The sequence below is a fragment of the Myodes glareolus genome, chromosome 4, assembly GCF_982192425.1.
Source record: "Myodes glareolus chromosome 4, mMyoGla1.1, whole genome shotgun sequence".
NCBI lineage: Eukaryota > Metazoa > Chordata > Mammalia > Rodentia > Cricetidae > Myodes > Myodes glareolus.
The window spans coordinates 71924053-71943878 of NC_142029.1; the positions used below are offsets into that span (position 1 = coordinate 71924053).

Below are 19826 nucleotides of genomic sequence, written 5' to 3' on the forward strand. Positions count from 1 at the left end.
AGTAGCAATGAAAATAATTTTGTGGTGTGTGTGTGTGTGTCACCACAACATGAAGAACTGTGCAACATGAGGAAGGCTGAGAACCACTGATCTAGCCCCTTTTATGTTTAAGTGTGGGAGCGCTTGGAGGCCATAAAGGAGTGGCAGATCCCCATTATGCTGAAGTTACAGGTGTCTGTGAGCCTTCCCACCCTCGACGTGGGTGCTAGGAATTGAACTTGGGTCCTCTGGAAGAGCAGCAAGTGCTCTTAACTACTGCTTCTTCCAGGTCCCCTTGTTTCATCACCTTAAGCACAGAACCGCTCCCAGACAGCACAGTAGGAGCTTTAGAAGTTGCTTTGCCCAAACTGGCTCTAATTGTGCAGAGGCGCATTTCTGACACTAGGAGGCAGCATTGGGCAAAAGTTCTCTCAGAACGCCTACGCCAGCGCCATTAGGTGAGGGAAACCTTTTTAAAAACTTTTATTTCTGGTACAAACGATAAATATTTTGCATTAAAAATCTGGAATTCAAGTTTTCCTTGTACTTCATGCTCCCTTCATGCCCTAGAACCTTGCCAAAGTACTTCAGTCCAACGGGAGGAAGAATTGGTGCTTGCTGAAGCAGCCAAGTTTGGTCCCAGGAAAGGCACATGTGGCGATTTCTGGGGCAGCAGTCTCCTGCTCCCCGGTGCCTCGGAGGCAGAGAGAAAGCATGGGAGTTGGGACATGAGTCCGCAGAAGTTCCTCTCTGGTCAAAGGTCTCCTTGCTGGTGGGGAAGGCATGATGTCACACATACACCCCCAGAACAAGTTCCACAGAAGAAACCTGGGCCCGTGCATTTTGATTGCATGTATGTGGGACATTTCAGGGGACATGAAGAGGGGAGGATACCAGTCTGCAGAATGGTTTATCCCTCTCTGTCCCCCAGATGGGCACAGATAGGCATCAGGGCTGCCCAAGGTTGTCCCTGTTGGGCGACACCCTTTCACAGTCAGGCAAATGAGGCCATGGTTTCAGCGTCTGAGGCACAGGAAGGGACCTAAGGCCCCAGATAGGGTTGCCACATCCTCTGGTGGCCAGTGAAGAACTTGCGGGGCCCAAGCAGCTCTCCTTGGTTCAAGCTCCCCACAGTTAGGGGTCCTCATCCCAGAGGCACAACTGCCTCTGGGGTACATAGAAGTCAAAACTGTAGTTTTTCCTGCAGCTTCGGATGCCGCACTTGTAGGGTGCTGGCCGGTCACGGCTGTGGCAATACTTGAGCATGCAAGGGTACCAGGCCAGGCTCAGACTGTAGCGGCAGGCACAGGGCTTTCCTCGGTCCCTCACTTGCCCACAGCGGGGCAACTCCATCTGCTCCTTGGGGAGGGCCTCGAATATTGAACCGTCCACACCTGGGGGAAGAGGCATACATGAAGAAGGTAGGAACATCTACAGCCCAGCACAGCCTTCTCTCCTGTCTCCCCTTCCAAGGCAGCCTGTGGACGGACACAGGGCTGAGACCCAGGCCTGAGGCAAGGCTAATGGGTTACACTAAACCATAGCCATCCTCCTCCACGGAGTCTCAACTATGTGCCAGGGATTCAAAGTCGGTCCAGAGAAGTTCACTGACATGGCTGGAGTCATACAATGAAGGGGGTGGGAGTAGGGGGTCAGGACCTAAAGCAGGCCTGTCTGATTTCACAGACTACACTGGGTCAAGCAGCCACCAATGCTTTAAATAAAACTACCTGAAGGACATCACCTGAGTGGGCAGGGCAGGGATGGGATAATAAAAGCAGAGTGGGGACAGGTATGAGAAGAACACGCATGCGGAGTGCTGGGGTAGGTGACGGGGATCCACCTGACCAGGACTCTGGTGACTGTGGGAAGGAACTAGTGCTAGGGTCAGGCCCGTCCCTTCACTTGGGGTGTGGTCTGGTGTTATGGAGTCGGCCACAAAGTTCAGCCCTGCCTTGGGAGGGACAGGCTTCTCTATGTGCAGCTGGCTGGGCAGAAGGCCCGGGAGCAAGCATCTTGAATCTCCCTGTCCTTTCTATACACAGGACTTGACAGTCCTAGCAAAGGGACCTGGAGAAGGGCCAGCGGAGTGGCAGAGGAGCCCTGCGGAGCTGGGAGGAGACCCTGAGGGTTCTGGGAGAGATGCTGGCACCAGGGATGGTGGGATGCTGCCTGTGAGAAGTGCCAGCGGACATGACAACAGGAACATCTGTGTCTTCACTATGGGTAGTGACAAGAACGTGGCAAAGTCTCCTTTCCCAGGACTTGGCAGGCTGTCTCCTGTGAGTCTCCTCATTTCAGCCACGTAGTCACCACCTCCTCCAGAAGCCTTCCTGCCCTATTCTAGCCTACCCTGGGGGGTTTCGCCCTCCCCTGAGAACGCCTGTCACTCATGACTTCACACTCACACTTAACTGGTGCCGAACAGATCTACCCGTCACCAGCCGCAGCAACAGAGTGTCCACACTGGGCGTGTCTGCCTGGTCCATCCCTGAGAGGCCTCAGGAACTCACCCCCAAACACAACAAAGAGTCACTCAGCCAATTTGCTTCTCCCTCTTCCCACCGAGGGCAGCCCCCAGCTGACCTCGCTGCTCCGTCCAGAAGCGGACATCCTCCTGGCGCGTGTAGATGGCGTCAGTGGCCTCGGCACACACGTTGTGGAGATGGGGGCTCAGCAGGCCCGCCTGGCTGAAGTTCACGGCGACGTCCATGTGTAGCTGCTCCAGACTCCGCACTTCTTCAGCCTGCCGCACCGCACGGGGGTTTTTCTGTAGATGCAAGAGGAGAATATCACCAACCATGCCCTCTTTGATCCCAGGCCCATGGAGCCAAAGCAGTGGAGGGGCACCGAGCCCCAACCCCTGAGAAACCGACGCTCCAGGAGGCAGTTAAGGCATTTCTGGCTTCTACTCAAAGTGGGCTGTATACAGAGCTAACTTCTAGAGCTTGCTGGTAAGTTCATGGTGCAGCTGGGAGACTAGGGGTAAGTAGGCTAGACAAGCTGTTCCGGGGTACATGTCAGTATGGATCATAATGCTTGCTGAATCCAAGGGACTAAATCTTTCCAAGAAGATCCGGCAAAGGGAGGGAAGACACCACAAGGCAGGCCTGATGCACAGGTCAGCCGAGACAGCTGGAACTCCAGGGAGGGATCCAGTGGTCGGTGAGCTGAAAGGCTGTAAGCGGTCTTTCTGACACCCTTTCGTGGATGAGTTCTGATTCTAACCTGCTCCTCAAAGAGGAGACAAAGGTTCTAAAGACAAGGTCATTTGTCCATTAGTATCCCAAGCTAAGGAGGGACACGGGGAGAGGTGATGTTCAATACATCTTCAGAATCCACGCCTCAATCTTTATCCAAAAAGAGGTAGGGCCTGGGCCAGCAGCCCTGAGAGTTGGGGCTTGGTACAGATTAGAGATCTGGGCTCTGTAGTCAGCCTGGCCTGGTGCAAAACCAGGGAATCAGGACTCTCAACGAGTGGGGTGTCGAGAGAGTGTGGGGAGGAAGAATAGGGTCAGAGTCTGAGTTTGAATGAGGACCGGGTGACCTCAAGGGTGGGAACTCTGGGTCAGGGCCTGACCAGACAAGCCTGGGTGGGTGCTCACCTGCCGGAGCTTGGCCATAGCCTCACTGGGGATGATCTCATTGTGCTGCAGCCGGGTGACAAAGCAGAGAGCCTGGAACTGATTCTGCCCCTTCTCCAGCTCCCCCAAGATCAGGGCTCGGAAGATCTTCACATCCTGAAGGGGAAGAGAGAAACGATGGAGCCCAGCTGGAGGGAGAGGCCCCAGACCAGCCCTGGAGAGGTCAGGCCTAGACACTGCCCTCGCGCCTTCCCCAAAGACACGGTCTTCTCCTGCCCTAGGAAATGGCTTATGTTTTCCATTTATACCCATGACTTCAAAGATCACACCTCAAATGTTTCCACAGCTTTCTGGAAAATTGACAAGTGAACCACTGAAGAGGTTTTCAAAAGAACCCTTTGACCAGACAGACCTCCATCTCAAAAAAGACAGCACCTGTTTTTGATACAGACTATCTCCCGGTGGTGGAGACCCCAGTATTCTTAATCAGAGCGGGTCAGGGCTCCCGAGGCCACCGGGCAGAGCACCGTGGGGGAGGGGCTATGTTTTTTTACAAGCACCCATTCCTTAGCTTTCTGTTACTTTGTAGCTTCTGGGAAGAGGCCTCAGAATGTCCCTGGGTATTCTGCTCAGCCTAGTCCCTGGCCCTCCACCTCCATCTGGGATCAGGAGGCAGAAGCAGCCGGCTGCAGCTGGGGCAACCTTCTAAGGTTGGAAAGACTTACCTTTTCTTTCCCTCTCCACTTCCCTTTTCCCCACGGGGGTACTCCTGGCATGACCAATGGGCCAACAGCTCCTTCCTGTTCTGAATCACTGCATGCATGAGGGAGGCTGGGACAGGAAGAGCGAGCAGAGCCTCAGGCACCGTTTGCAGTCTGGTTATAGCTAGACTGTTAGAGCTAGTGTGTATGCACACACTCTGCCACATCCTCTACACCCTGCCCCTCAACCCCAAGCACCTTGCCCTTCTCACCTACTACATTCCTAACTCTGCTTCTTGGGGAGAAGGAAGTCAGCAGGTCCTAGTCAGGAGAGGTATCAACCTGTGAAGACCCCTCCTGCCATGGGGGCACCCTGGCCTCAGCCACTATGGCTGGGAACCTTCCTGGTCCCTATGTCAGTGGCTCTTCCTGGACACCAGGGCATGCATCCCTAGACTTTTCATTGCTCAGCGCTTACACCCTGGGCTGCCTCACCAGGAGGCCCTTCTTTGAGGACTCGCTGTACAACTGCTAGGGTCCAAGTGTTCAGAGAACAGGGTCAGAGTGTTCCCTGGGATTCTAGATATAGGCAGGGAGGGGTAGACGGTTCCACCATTAGCTGCCCCAAGCTTTTCCAGGCCTCACTGTGACAGGGGACAGCTTGTGTACCTGACAGGTTAGTGTGGGGCTCATGATATGGAAGGAAAGAGTCCTTAGCACCGTAAGCAGAAGTTACTGTCGTCATTGTAGCGACCAGCAAATGTCACTGATGATCTGGGACAAGTGCCCATCATCTTTGTGTTGTTTGAGACAGGGTTTCTCTACATAGCCCCGGCTGTCCTGGAACTCGCTTTGTAGACCAGGCTGGCCTCGAACTCAGAGATTCACCTGCTTCTTCCTCCCTAGTGCTGGGATTAAAGGTATGTGCTACCACACTGGGCTAAGCATCTTCTAAAGCCTTGTGGATTTCACCCACACTGTAACTCTACAAGGAATCTCTTGCACTTTTACTAGAAATGACTTTAATAATGACTTTATTATAAATGCTGGGGATGAGAATGAGGAGAGCGATTTCCTAGAAGAGAGAAATTGAGGCTCCGCTGGGGAGAAAGGTTCCACGAGGCCCCTTCTCATCCAGTGCCTTGGAAGGAAGGTGAGTCAGCTTGGCTTCACTCCCACTTCCTCTAGACAGGAAATCCCTTCTTGGGTCACCATGCTGGCATCTCCTTATCCTGCCAGCCTGGGCCATCTGATCTTCCATCCACTCAGGTCGGCTGAGGGGACACTGGGGCTGATCTGCTGGTGGCAGGTCCCATCCCGGACACAGTTCTTGTCAGGTGAGAATCCACACAAGATCTCTCTCTCCGAGAGTCTGAGTCAGGCAGTACCTGGGAGGTGTCTCATGTAGGATCCAAAGTCCACCTTACTGGTATTTTTAGCTCTGACCCTTGTGGGAAGGCTATCTGGATAAGGCCTTCTTTTCTATGCCACATGCACGAACTACCAGGTGGCCTCAGGGCTGCTGAGGGGCTCAGTGAGCAGCCAGCCGCCTGCCCATCGTAAGCAGTGGAAGGCACCGAATATTTAGAGCCAGACCTGAGACCGGAAGAGCTCTGTTTGAGGAGCTGGTAAGATGGCTCAGTGGATGAAGTGCTTGTCACACAAGCAGGAGGACCTGAGTCCAATTACCAGCACCTATGGAGAAAGAGGGTTTGGTGGTATGTGCTTGTAATACCAGCACTGGGGATAGATAGAGGCCAGAAGATCCCTGGAGCTTTCTGGTTAGCCAAACTAGTCTAAGCCATGAACTTCAGGTCCCAATGAGGGACTAGCTCAAAAAAAAAAAAAAAAAAAAAAAAAAAAAAGTGAGCAATGACAATGACACCTGAGATTGACCACTGGCTTCCTCCACACACATGCAGATGAATACATGTTCACAAGTAGGTGCACATGTGTGTACCTGTGCATTCATGAATACATAGCTGCTGTATGCACACAGTCAAGCAATGCATGCTTGAGCACCACACACACACACACACACACACACACAGGCGCACGTGTGCACGAAACCTGCTTGAGTTCCTTCCCTGTCTCAGAATTAGAAACCAACAGCAATGACAAGCGCCAGATGCTACCAACAAGGGAAGCTGTCTGGGTGCAGAAGGAAGGAGGACTTCTGGCAGAGGTAGAGGAAGTCCTCTGTAACTGTTGAGGGCAAAGTTTCATTGATGTTGACAACTGGGAAAGAGAAACTGTTGTTACTGTGTGTCAAACAGATTGCAACATCTTATCTGAAGTCTCATTGACAGGTGGCCTGACGAGCTTGGATTGGGTAACCTGCTCAAGGACATGGATTTAGGGGAAATGCCCCTGGGAAATGCCCCAGATAGTCCAGGCTGTCCCAAAGCTGTCCAGGCTGTCCCAAAATTGAGCTCTTTCCCCAGAAAACACAGTTGCTTCCTGGATCTAATTTCCCTGATGTTAAACTAAAGAAATAGGCTGAGCAGGTGTAGTACTTGGGAGGTGGAGGCAGGAGGATTGCCAATTTGAAGGCAACCTAGGCTACACAGAGAGATTTTGTTTCAAAAGAAAATGAAGGAAAAGCGGAATCAGGGAAGAAAGGAGGGAGGGAAGAATGAATGAACAGAAGCCCAGGCCCATAGAGCCAGTAGAGCGGCAGACAGGACTAGAACCGGGGTCACTTCCCATCATATCCATTTGGCCACTATCGCTAAATCCTTGGTTGAATGCCCAAGAACATGGCAGTTCCTGCTCTCACTGTGTGTGCCTAACAAACAGCCTGATGCAAATAAATCACGAGGCAGGAACATGGCCTACCCCATCTAGCTGCCCTGTGAGAAACTCTTTCTATCTAGGTTCTCCAGTCTTCTTGATCCTTTCTCCCCACAAGCCACATGTCCTTTGCTGGTCCAAGGGAGGGGGTGGACATCACATCCTGACCCATGGCCTTCCCACCTAGCAAGGGGTCCCCTAGCAAGGCTCCAGAACTTACAGAAGGACAGTGTAATGGAGCTCCTCTGCGGAGCAGATGCATTGGGAGCATCTGGACAGATGCTAAGTCGAAGCCAGATGGAAACCCGGCTCCCAGCCTCTCTCCCTGCCTAGAGTCCCCTGGGATGAGTCACCTAGATGTTGTCAAATTCTCAAGGCAGACAGCACAACAGGGTAAGAGCCTTTGGCAGGGGATAGAGATTTAGCATCTGGGCCTCCCAAACTTGGAGGGCTCCGTAATGTCCTTTCTCCCAGGAACCTTCAGCCCATAAGGAAGTACTATGGCATATAGCAAGAAGAGGCCAGGCAGGAACGGGAGGGTTGAAGTTCTGTCTGTGGATGAGGCAACATATCATAGTAGCTAAAATGGAATGGTCCCTGGCCTTGCTGCTACTGGCCACATAACCTTGGGAGGAAATCAGTGTAAATTCTCTGAGTCTAAGTTTCCACACTTGCAAAATAGGCCCAGCAAGAGTACTACCTTGAGGGACTGCTGGGAGCAATGGAAAAGTAAAAAAGCTCAGGACGTGGGTGGAACTCTGGGTTTCTCCCCTGATTCTGCAATCCCTCGTACCTGAAAAGCTCAGGACGTGGGTGAAACTCTGGGCTTCTCCCCTGATTCTGCAGTCCCTTGTCCCAGACATCATCCACTCCAGCCCTGAGAAGTGGTAAAGATTGCTCTGTAGAAGGACTGGAGACCCAGGCAGGTCGGGACCCCTATAAGGCTTGCATACAGGAAATAAGTAGGAGAACAAGGACTAGTCTTCCCTGAGGCAGGACTTTCACAAGTTTCTGAAAGGCAAAGGAAGAGCCAAGTCTAAGGGCCCTGTCCTTATAGGACTCCTGAGGCAAGGAAGGCTGACTTCACACAGTGAAGTCACACTTACACACACTTACACCTTCAGTGCAGGTATAGGGCCTGGAGTTGAAGTTTATGCTCACTACTATGGAGGCAACAGATGGGTAAGGGCAAGGTTGGGGTGGAGGGAGGACAGGAAGGCTCCCTAGAGTGAGGGTGGTCCTTGAGAAGGAAAGGATGCATACTTTCCAGCCAAGAGTGAGGTAGGACATCCCGTCACCCCTCCACTTTGCTGTCCTCGAGCATTTAATATTGTCACTGTCTGCACTATAAAGTGTACCCTAGAGGCTGCCACCCCAGGCTCCTGCCCACAGTAACTTTCATGTTGCTTGTATATTGAAATATAGTTCCCAGCATGAGCAGTGTTAGATCATTTCCTGGACCTTTCTGTGAGTTTGTTACTCAGAGGGGATGTCCCACCTCTGAGGAAGGTGGGAAGAAGGAATCTGTCTCAGCTCCCAGACACCGTCTGCTCAGGCGCGGTTCAAGGTCAGGAGCTCCAGTCCTTAGAGCCACCTTTCCAGTGCCCAGTCCACCTCATTTAAATTCTCTCCTAGACGCATTGCTCCAGGCCAGGGGCACATCTCCTTCGAGTGTACTCCTGCCCGCCAAGACACAGCAGATGCTCAAGAAATGCCTGACCAGGCAGACAAAACAGCAAGAGTATGATGGGGTCCTGAGACCAGCGGAGGGCCAGGAGAGATGGAGAGGGGGAGCAAGGGAGGGTGGGAGGTGGCTGAAGAGGCAAACAGCAAGAGTGGCAGGATCTGGGGGTCTAGGAACTGGCTAAGGAGTCTGGGCTTAAGTCACTGGTGGGTTCTGAGCCTGGGGCTGGTGTGGAGTCTGGTTCAGATCTGGCTTTGACTCAGTGTGAGGCTGTGCCCTGGAGGGGATACACTGACTCTAAAGCCACTCACTGTCCTTGTATTACATCTGCTTGGGCAATGATTCATTCAGGTCCTCTGCGGTCTGGCTCTGGGGTCAAAGACAAGTGGCTGGAGCCTGTTTATGTGGTAGCCCGGGGCTGGCACAGGGCAGAAGCTCTGCATTCACTAGCTGGGCGAATGGGTTCAGTGTCCACAGTTTCCAAGCCTTAGTGTCTTGGCCTTACCTATGGGGGCGGAGGGACACATTCCAGCCAGCGGACAGTCAATGACTACCACTGTTTTGCATTCTAAAAGGCCACTTCATGGGGTCACGAGGGGAAGGGGCTTCACTAGTCACACAGCTGTAGGCCAGCACCAGAAAGCCAGACTTCCCTACTCTCAGTGCAGAGTTCTGCTTCACCCTGAGGCGATTCCTCTGTGCCCTCCCCCGGCCAGTCTATCTTTGTGAGACCCAGTATATTTCCCAGAGAGAGAGAGGGGCTATTTTGGCTCAGCCTTAATGGGGTTCCAGTGGAACAGGGAAATGACAGACAGCTGTGCTGGAAAAACACCCGTGACAGGAGACACCCTGTGTGGGCCCTTCAGGCTGCTTCCCCAGAGAGGCCCAGAGAGTGCTTCCTGCAGGGGGAGGGAGGCCTGGGCCTGTGATGGGCCAAGATAGGAGCAGCATGGCCCTCCATGGCCGCCTGTTAGACGTAGGGAAGAGGGTAACACACAGCTTTGCTTGGGCCACTGTTATTGGGATGTTACTTTACTTCAGTCAAATCAAGCCCAGCGGACACACCCAAGTTTATATCGGCTTTTCCCACCCCTGGGCTACAGGCTGCCATCTTTCACACAGATCTGCTGTTCTTTTCTCACATAATGGCTCCCACCACACACACACACACACACACACACACACACACACACACACACACACACCCTCAGCCGACTCTGGCTCCCACCACACACACACACCCTCAGCAGGCTCTGGCTCCCACCACACACACACATACACACACACACACACACACACACACACACACACACCCTCAGCAGGCTCTGGCTCCCACCACACACACACACACACACACACACACACACACACCCTCAGCAGGCTCTGGCTCCCACCACACACACACATACACACACACACACACACACCCTCAGCAGGCTCTGGCTCCCACCATACACACACACACACACACACACACACACACACCCTCAGCAGGCTCTGGCTCACACATTATCTCACCCACTGCCCAGCCACTCTGCTCACATAGGAGCTGCCAGCCATGTACCATCACCTCGGCTCCCCTCACTCTTTTCAGGCTCCCAGACTCCAGCTCCCAGCGCTCCAGGATACCCTTCCTCATCACTCTTTCCACTACACTACAGAGCAGCTGAAACCTACGGGGGCTCAGGGAGCAGAACTCTGTGTGTGTGTGTGTGTGTGTGTGTGTGTGTGTGTGTGTGTGTGTGAGAGAGAGAGAGAGAGAGAGAGAGAGAGAGAGAGAGAGAGAGAGAAAGAGAGAGAGAGAGAGCCAGCCAGCCCAGACATTACTGGCCACTGCTCCTGGGCCTGCACAAAGCAGTACTTACCCCCACCCTTTCTAGCCCCACTCCCCTTGCTACTGGCCAGTTGGGGGCTCACTGCCTTCTGGGAGTGTGCTCTGCCATCCCCATCTCCTCATCACCAGAGCTCGTGACTCTGGGGCCCAGGCTGAGCCAATCTAAATATTTATCCCTCAGCTCCTGGCTGGAACTGCTTCATGACCAGACAGGGGCCAGATTCACTAGGCTGGGCTGGGGAGGGCAGACTCAGGAGCCCCTCTGTAGCTCTGTCTAGGCTCTTTCCCAGGAGGAGGACCAGATGCGCTCAACCCAGAGGTAGGACGGCACAGGAGCCATAGGCACCCCCACTGTGCACACAGACCTGGACAGAGGCTTCTTGTTATGGGGTTAGTACAACTACTCCCAGGACCCATGCCCCTCACTGCCAGTTCCCAGCCTTCCCAAGAGCCCCTCACGCTCTGTCAGCCAAATCCTAAAGGTCACCGCCATCCTGACTGCCCCAGGGGAACAATGTGAGGCTTTATGTGGATCAACTGCTCCCCACTGTCTAGCTGACTCAGAGCTCCTGACATGGGGCACCACACTTCCTTCTCACTTAGATTCCAGCCTCTCTCACTCCCTGTCCTTCATCCGAATCCCCACTGACAGGTAAGTAAACACTGGCCAATTTAAAGGACAGAAGTTCCTAGTGATGAATTGGTCCCTAGTGCAGAAAAAAAAAAGTTGGAATTACACGTAGGGATGGAGAGATGCAGTGGGAGGGCCTGTTTGGCTGCCTGTATTGGGACTACATATATTTTCATAGGTCCCTTGTTCTGTAGAATCCCCTCAGTCACTTTGCCCGGGAGAGTCACAGGCTCCAGTCCAGGCTCACAGAGGCTAAATGACCTGTTGCATCACACAGCCAGCAAAGGGAAGAAAAATGCAGGGAGTGATTGGCAATACTGGGGACCTGGCCTTTCACCCTCCAGAGCCACCCAGGGCACTGCTGAGAAATCAACCGTGGATTCCCTGGGAATTATGAGTTTGGAGAACAGGGTCCATACCAGCTGCATATAAAGAAGTGTTTGTGGATTCCTGTGCACTGGGTTCTTCCACACTCCTTCTGCCTCTCCACAGTGTGTTCCATCCTTCTCGAAGAAGCCCACGCGGAGTGCCAGAGGAGCCCAATCAGTCAGAATGTGGTACAAGGATCCCTGGGAGCTAACCCTGAGTCACTACCAGCTGTCTGACCGATCTTGTCACCAATGTCACTTCCAAGCTGAGTGTGTGATTCTGAAGAGTGGAGGCAAATGTGCCTCATGTTGCAGCAGTGTGGACAATTAAGACCATATGTGTGATTAGAGTAACTGTTCAATACAGGATGCCACATACCCAGTCTGCATCTCCAGTTTGGGTCATCTGCCTGCCTGCCTGTGGGGTAGGTGTCTGTGTGAGCTTACCTCCTCTAATCTGAGGAGTTCAAGAACAAATTCCACCCATGCCCTGTTGTGAAACAGAATATTTGTTCAACTAAGTAGAGATGTGTTGCATCTGTTTGTGTTGCAGAATAATTGTTTAACTATATAAAGATGGGTTGCATTTCTTCATGCTGCATTTGTTAAACCGTGTAAAGGTGTGTTGCTTTGGTTTATGCTGCATTTGTTTAGCTATGTCAAGATGTGTTGCTGCCTGCCTAAGGCCCATGATTGGTCTAATAAAAAGCTGAACAGTCAATAGCTAGGCAGAGGAGGGATAGGTGGGGCTGATGGGCTGAGAGAAAAGGCAGGCCAGTGAGTTGGGGGTAAGCAGGAAAGCATGCTAGACAGTACATAGATGTGGTAAACAAGCCTTAGGGCAGCTCGCAGATGAGCAGAAATGGGTTAGTTTAAGTTAAAAAGAACAAAAGAGGGGCTGGAGAGATGGCTAAGCAGTTAAGAGCACTGACTGTTCTTGCAGAGGTCCTGAGTTCAATTCCCAGCAACTGGTTACATGATGGCTCACAACCATCTATAAAGAGATCTGACATTCTCTTCTGACCTGCAGGCATGCATGCAGGTAGAACACTGTACACATAATAGATAAATAAATCTTAAAAAAAGATTTATTAAGAAAAGAAAAAAGAGCTAGCTAGAAGCAAGCCTAAGCTAAGGCTAAGCACTCATAATCAACAATAAGTTTCTGTGTCTGTATTTGGAGCTGGTTGGCAGCTCAAAGACAAAGCCTGCTACAACCCCCCTTTTTCGTCTGCAGCAGGCTATGCTATTGACTCTGAGGGGTGGATTTCACCACAAGTCAGGTTAGGACTCTATCTGAACGTAGCTTCTCTGTCAGGGGTGGGAGATGCCAGGGAGGGAGCGTACTTGATCACAGGCAAGACTTTGCACTCTGACCCAAGGTGGAGTTAAGCAGATATGGAGGAAGGACTAGAATTGGACCCAAGAGTCCCACATACTCTTTACTTCCTGTAAACTCCTGAGAAAATGCTCTGTGCTCCAGAGTTCTTCCTCAGAAAGCACGTCGGGGGGGGGGGGGGGTACAGAGATGGCTCAGTCAGGAAACTCCCTGCTATGCAAGCATCAGGGACTGAGTTCAGATTCCCAGTACCCGTGTAAGGAGCAGAACATGATTGCACACACCTATAATATTAGTGCTGGGCAGGAGGAGAAGCAAGGGACTCCCTAGAGCTCACTGGCCAAGATCAGTTCAGCTAGTCCTGCTGAGTCTGTGAGCTCCAGGTTCAGTGAGGTGGAAAGTGATTGAGGAAGACCCTTGATGCCAACCTCTGGCTTCTAACATGCAGCTGTACCCACATGAACATGTACACATGCATACATCAAACTCCGCACACAAACCCAAACACAAAGTACTTTTTTTTTTACTGTTCTCTGCTATCCAAGGTTTGTAATCCATCATGTCTTCCGTGCCAAACCATAGAGGACCCAACAAAAGGTGTGATTTAGGACCTGAAGATCTTTTCCTCTTGTCCTACAACTATGTGATATGACAGCCTCTTGGGACAGTGTCCATGTAAATACTGCAAGTCCTCACTAACAACATTCCACAGGAACCTCACCCTTGATCTGGGACAGGCACTCTGATGCTCCCTGGATGGTTCTTTCCTCTCGCTTCCACTTACCCATTGGTACCCAGGACAGGGAGCAAGTTTCTAATCTCCCTGAGTTGTTGGCCTTTTCGAGTAACCCTGGGCTAAGCCATGGCACTATGCGACTCTTGATATTGGCATTCTCTTCCCAGTTTCAGCCTGTGAACCCCCACAATCCCTTTCTTCTCCACTTTTGGAGTGGATGTCCTCTTCCTCCTCCTCTCCCCACCACCCTGATGCAATCGCACAGGACTTTTTTCATATCTTGCAGCCTCACCTACCCTGTGTGGCCAGCCCCAAAGCAGGCTGCTTGCGACGTGACTCATTCCTTCCCCTGGTTTTGGACATTCAGACAGGGGGACAGAGAGCTTGGACAGAGATAGCACAAGGGGAGGGAGCCAAGAAGACTGTCAGATAAGCAGCCAGAGAGAGATGGGGGCGCACCCGCTATTACTTGCTCAGTGGCTATATACATGCAGCAGCTCAGATTATATACGCAGGGTTTGGATGATAAAGAATGTTGTTCACCGTGTATACTAGGAGTAGGAGTTCCTGTGTGGAGGACATATAAATTTAGGCCCAAAGTATAAACACTATTTACAGCACACTGGGGCCTGGAGGATGTAGGTGTAAGGCTCAGTGGCAGCGTGCATGAGGCCTCGGGTTCAATACCCAGCACCAAAACAGACTAGAGTCTGAGCAAGGGAAGAATAGCAGATTCATACTAGCTGGTTTTGAAATGGGGTCGGGTGGTGATGGCACACGCCTTTAATCCCAGCACTCAGGAGGCAGAGGCAGGCAGATTTCTGTGAGTTCGAGGCCAGCCTGGTCTACAAGAGCTAGTTCCAGGATAGGCTCCAAAAGCTACAGAGAAATCCTGTCAAAAAACAAACAAAAAAACAGAAAGAAAGAGAGAGAGAGAGAAAGAAAGAAAGAAAGAAGAAAAGGGGGGGTCTTATGTAGCCCAGGCTGGTTCTGAACTCACTACTTCGTAGCTGAGGGTGACCTTGAACTACTTATCGACTTCCCAAGTGCCAGGATTACAGACGTGCACAACCATGCTCAATTCATGTGGTGTTAAGGATCAAACCCAGGGCTTCCTGCACAGTACACAAACACTACCAACTGAGCCCCATCCACAACCGCTAACCCCGCGCCCCCACCTCACTTTAACAGGATTTTCATAGCCTTGACTGGCATTCAACTTAAAGAACCCCCATTGACTGAACCTTCTGGTTCAGATGCTCTGTTTTAGTGGGACGGGGTTCTGCCTAGGTGTGAGGAGCCTGCAAACTTCCCAGGGGGCTCTTCAAAGCCACTGAACCATACCCTACCGGCATTCTTTCAGAACTACAGCTCAGTCAGCCTGGTGCGCATCAGCCTGAGGAAGGGCGCCCTCCCAGTGACACAGAATAGCCAGCCATGTGACAGTCCATGCTGCTCATGGGATCTGCGAGCTGAGCCTGGGCTCTAGTGTCCCATAGCGGATGGATGACGGCCTGCTTGACCAGCTTGGGGGCCAAGGTGCAGGCAAGGCAAGGAACAGCCAGTAGGTGTTGGATGCCTACCTGGGAAGGACGGCAGGCGGCAGGGCTGGGAAGAAAGGGTGCAATGGCTGGGACCCCTCCTGCACAGGGGTGTCACAAAGACCTGAGTTTGCTTAGATCATGGTTGACTGTTGTGTGGTGGGGGAGGGGGAAGCAGGCACTGGCCGGCCGGCCATTGATCCAGTAGCTTCCAGAAGAAGCTGGTACTTAGTGGAGGCTCATACCTAGAACCCTATCTCTTGAGACCGTGAGCGGGGCAAGAGGATCAAGAGTTCCAGGCTAGTCCTGTGCTAACACTTTCCTCAGAGATTGAAACAGCCCATCCTGAGGAAAAGCCCCTGAAGCAGGACGTTAAGCAACTCAAAACAGCTAAGGGAGTCCCTGAAACTGATCAGATGAACTAGAACCCCCGCCTCCTTGCCAGAGTAAACAACAAAAACTGAGTTTCAAGGAAGCTGAGACCAGACCAGCTGCCTGGAAGAAGCAAAAGCTAATGGAAGTGCATGGAAGAGGCTTAGACCGACTGAGGCACCGGGGAAGGACACTCTCCAACCTGCTGAAGTGCCTGCAGGCTGTGCAGTGAGCTCCAGGTTCCCAGCCTTGTGAGTGGTCACCCATGCTGGGGGGGGGGGGGTTGGTGATACAGCTGTCTTTGAGTCATTTCTCCTCCTGTAAGCAACCCCTCACCCATATTCCTGTAAGTAACCCCAATAAAATTCACTGGTTCAACAAGCTGGGCTTTGGTCATTTTATACTTTGGTCTGTCATGATTCCCTGTCTGGGGTAAGAAGATCTATGAATAGTATTTCCTCAAGAAAAGTTTTGTCATACTGCATAGTAAGACTCTGTCTCAAAAATTAAAAGATTAAAAAAAAAAGTTTCAGGCTATCCTGGATCACAAGGGAGTTCAAGGCCAAGGTCAGTCTAGACTGTATTTGGAGCCCTTGTCTCTGAGACAGAAAGAAAACAGGGGACAAAGCAGAACTCTAGTCTTCTTCAGGCTCAATGTTGATTTTCTCTGTGATCTATTGCCTACCCTTTAACCTCTTTAACCCCAGCTGAAGTGGGAAGAAACTGGCTGAAACGTGGAGCGAGGCAGCTTCCGAGCTAACGGTTCTTCATTTCCTGAGCCTCTGACACAGCATTAGAGGCAGGGTGGGCACACCATGTTCAGCTCTGCCCATGACCTCAGGACAGGCACCATAGTTTACATAGTTAACTATAGTTTACAGATGAAGAAAGGAAGGCCCAGAGAGATCAAGCAACCGGAGTGAGGTAGACCAGCTCGCCAGTGATAAACCAGACTTCCCTCATTCATTCCGTACTGTCTCTCCCAATGGTGATCAGATGGCAACATCACTATTCCCAAAAGGATTCAGGATGATTTCTTTCCCCCTAAAGCAGTCCCTAATGGGCATGGCACACAAAATCAGAGCCGGGCCGTTTTCTACAGGAGAAAAACACTACATCTAAGCGGAGCTTTCCAGTGGAAATCTAACAAAGGCTTTGAGACAAGAAACCTTGAGAAGCGAGCAACAGGCAACCTGTGGGGGCAGGGCCAGGCACAAAGTGGCTCTGGCCAGTAGAGGCAACACACTAGAGTAGACTAAACATTGTCCTCCCTAGTCCCTGTGTACCCCACTCCACCGTGTCCTGAGCCAAAGAAGAGGCCGCCAAGTCCTCTGACAGCTGGCTCTCCACTTTCTGTGACTTACACTCCCATCCCCCCACCCCCACGAAATTGGAGATGCCAGGAGCAGGTGTGAAATGCCAGCTCTGGGTCAGCGGCTAACCTGAAAAGCAGACTTTTGAAAACTAGGTGAAAGTTTGAGCCACTATGGCGATTCACATGCCAATCACTCTGAAGGTTGTCTTCATCTGAGCAACCGGACGTTCCCGGCCCCCTGCTCAGTCCAGTCCCCAGGGCAGGCCACTACCACCCCAGTCACAGCCTCCTGGTGCTTCTCTGCTTTCTTTCCTGGTCTCCTTTCCAGGCAGAGCAATAACAGCTTTTTGTAGCCTTTTGTAGCCTTAGGCTAGAAAAGTTCCACTCTAGCCCTTGCCTTTCACACCCCACCCAGCTCAGTTCTCAGAAGTCTTGCCTAGAGGTGGCTAAATCTATAAGGCTCCAGGGTGGTCACCACACAGAGCCAACGGGCAGGAGGGTGGGACACAACAGCACACACATTCTCTGGCTGGCTTTTAGGTCAGAGGGTTTAGGGCGGAGATTAGATCCCCACTTGTGATTGATTCAGACTCCATTTGCATCTTCCAAGCCCAGAACACCATAGATAAAATGTTCCTAAAGTTCAGGTGGCTACCTAGGCTATCAGCTCCCCTTCCTCCACACACGGGCTTGTCTGCCCGCTGGCATCTAAGATCCCAGCTTGGGCCTGTGCGGCAAGCATGGGCTACCATTCTGTTAAGTCCTCTGTCAAGATGACTCCCTGGGTCTGGGCCAGATCACCAGTTCAGCCTTGCCCCTACTCCACCCAAGGCTAGATTTCCTCTGCACCTCTGCTATCTATGAGAATCTCATGGGGTCTCTAGCTGGCTGCCCGTACTCTGCCCCCTCCTCCCAAGCTCTCCAAATAATTCGTTTCACAAAAGCAAGAGGGGGGCTAATGGGCTATTTAATATGCCTCACTTCTGTTCTCCCCCCAAAATAGAGGGACACAGCGCCTCCTTTTAGGGGGGGAAGAGCTGAAAGGAGATGATAAGAAGATTCTCCCCCCTCCCACACCCCATAAGATAGGGTCTCATTCTGTATATATCCCGGCTAGATTTTAACTTGCGTTCCTCCTGTCTTAGGATCCTGAGCACTGGGATGACAGGAGTGAGAACATTCCCCTTCACCAAAAACTTATCCATCTTCTTTTCTTCAAGATGCTTCTTGTTGTTGGGTCACTGTCTGTCACCCAGCACCCCTGACTTCCAGTTCCTGATAATCCTAGCACCTCTTCTTTCCCTCTTCTGGTTCCCTCCAAAACACTGCACACACACCCTCACCACCACCATGACACACACAGCACACACACGGGGGGGGGGGGTGAGAGAGAGAGAGAGAGAGAGAGAGGGAGGGAGGGAGGGAAGGAGGGAGGGAGGGAGGGAGGGAGGGAGAGAGAATGTATAAAGAGAGTAAAATTGTAAACTTCACCCGTCAGGCTTGGGTGAAACACTGACTACCTTTTCCAAGTGAAGGGGGCCTCCCCTCCCCTCCCCCAACTTTTCCTAGGTCCTCTTGCCGCAAGCTTTCCAGCCCTCCAGGTCCCGGAGGAGGAGAGAGCAACTCCTTGGCTTGTGAGGGACCGGAGGCCGAGAGACAACTCTGCCGGGAAAATGATCCCAGAATGGTGCTCCAGGGCTGGAGGTCTTGAAACCACTTCCTTGCCAAGTACAGAAGAGGAAAGGGACCTGACTTCATACCGCACTCACAGCGACAGGGAGTACCAAGGTCCCCATGCCACCTGTGGATTTCTCCCTTTAGTCACAGAAACTGTTGCCAGAAGGGAAGCTTTGTTAACGCGCACTTTGTCGGAGTGTCAGCTGGGAGTGCCGAGAAGGAAGCAGGGACAGGGGCTGTTAAGTGCGTGAGAAGGGCCTTAGCTGATCAGAGCCAAGTAACAGAAGGCTGGAGGTGTTAGCACGGGAGTTCATTGATGGGAATAAAGGACAGATCTGGGTGCCGGAGAGTTACAGAGAGGAGCCTGGCGTGACCTTGGGCAAGTTATGTCCCTCTTCCCGCGCTGCCTTTCTCTTCTGCAGGTTTGAGGGTGCCTGCGACCTCCGACGGCTAAGCTCGAAAGCAACCCCCTCCCGGGGCTTGCGGGGTGGAACAGGACCAGGGAGGGCGCCTCACCTTCTTGAAATCCGCAGTGAAGGAGATGAGAGTGCCGTCGGGTTTGCGCAGCTCGAGGCTGATGCTGTCGGCGTCGCTGTCCGCTTGCAGGCTCTCCTCAGTCACCTGGCCGTCGGGCAGCCTCACACGGACCCGCAGCTCCGCCGGCACGCTCCCCGCGTCCACGCCGCGCGGTGCCCCAAGCAGCAGCGGCGACAGTAGCAGCAGCAGCAGCAGCGGCAGCGCTGGGCGCGCCGAGGGGACGTCGCGGCGGCCGGGGGGCCGCATCCCCGGGGGCCCCGGCGCGCCGCGTGGGGGAGGGGAGACGCTCCTACAAAGTTCGCCCGAAGTTAGGGGTCCGGTTCAGGGATTGTCGGCAGTCGCCTCCTCAGGTGGGGAGACTCAGCCCCGAGGTCCCCACGACGTGCTGCGAACGCACGTGGGCCGTGATCAGCCACGCACCCCGAGTCCCGGACAGTGCCCCCCGTGCGTGTCCTCGAGTCGCCGCGGCCCCAGCCGCCCGGACTCCTGAGCTCTCGACTCTGTTCAGCACTTTTCATTCAATCCCACCCCCCGTCACTTCCTTCAGAAAACAGAAACCACCAGGACCTGCCTTAAAGAGACCGCGCACCTCCTGGCCCTTAAAGGGACCGCGGTGGCCCAGAGAGGGGCGGGGATTGGGGACCGCGGCTCAGCCGCTTTGTGGCCAACGCTGGCTTTCTCCGGATCCCTCCCTCCCGCCGCGCCCCGTCACCGGCCAGGCCTTGTCCGGAGTTT

General features: G+C 52.8%; 1 protein-coding gene and 1 long non-coding RNA gene across 2 annotated transcripts; one reads left to right on the forward strand and one right to left on the reverse strand.

Annotated features, from left to right (window-relative positions):
• Window positions 1-438: 438 nt before the first annotated feature.
• Oaf (out at first homolog) lies at window positions 439-19749 on the reverse strand. The gene is made up of 4 exons (XM_048417019.3): window positions 19071-19749; window positions 3585-3719; window positions 2566-2749; window positions 439-1373 (listed from the first exon to the last, which is right to left on the reverse strand). Exons 1-4 carry the CDS (start codon window positions 19335-19337, stop codon window positions 1114-1116), a joined length of 846 nt encoding a protein of 281 aa, XP_048272976.3. The 5' UTR covers window positions 19338-19749; the 3' UTR covers window positions 439-1113.
• On the forward strand, window positions 10532-12184 carry LOC125388653 (uncharacterized). Its single transcript, XR_007228304.3, has 2 exons — window positions 10532-11227; window positions 11699-12184. It is a non-coding gene; the product is annotated as an uncharacterized LOC125388653 (long non-coding RNA).
• Window positions 19750-19826: the final 77 nt, after the last annotated feature.

Coding starts and splice junctions, on each gene's coding strand:
- Oaf (XM_048417019.3), bottom strand. CDS start 19,337: ATGCGGCCCCCCGGCCGCCGCGACGTCCCCTCGGCGCGCCCAGCGCTG. Junction 3,720..19,070: donor TCACTGCGGATTTCAAGAAG/GTGAGGCGCCCT, acceptor CTTCCCCTTCAG/GATGTGAAGATCTTCCGAGC. Junction 2,750..3,584: donor CTATGGCCAAGCTCCGGCAG/GTGAGCACCCAC, acceptor TTGCATCTACAG/AAAAACCCCCGTGCGGTGCG.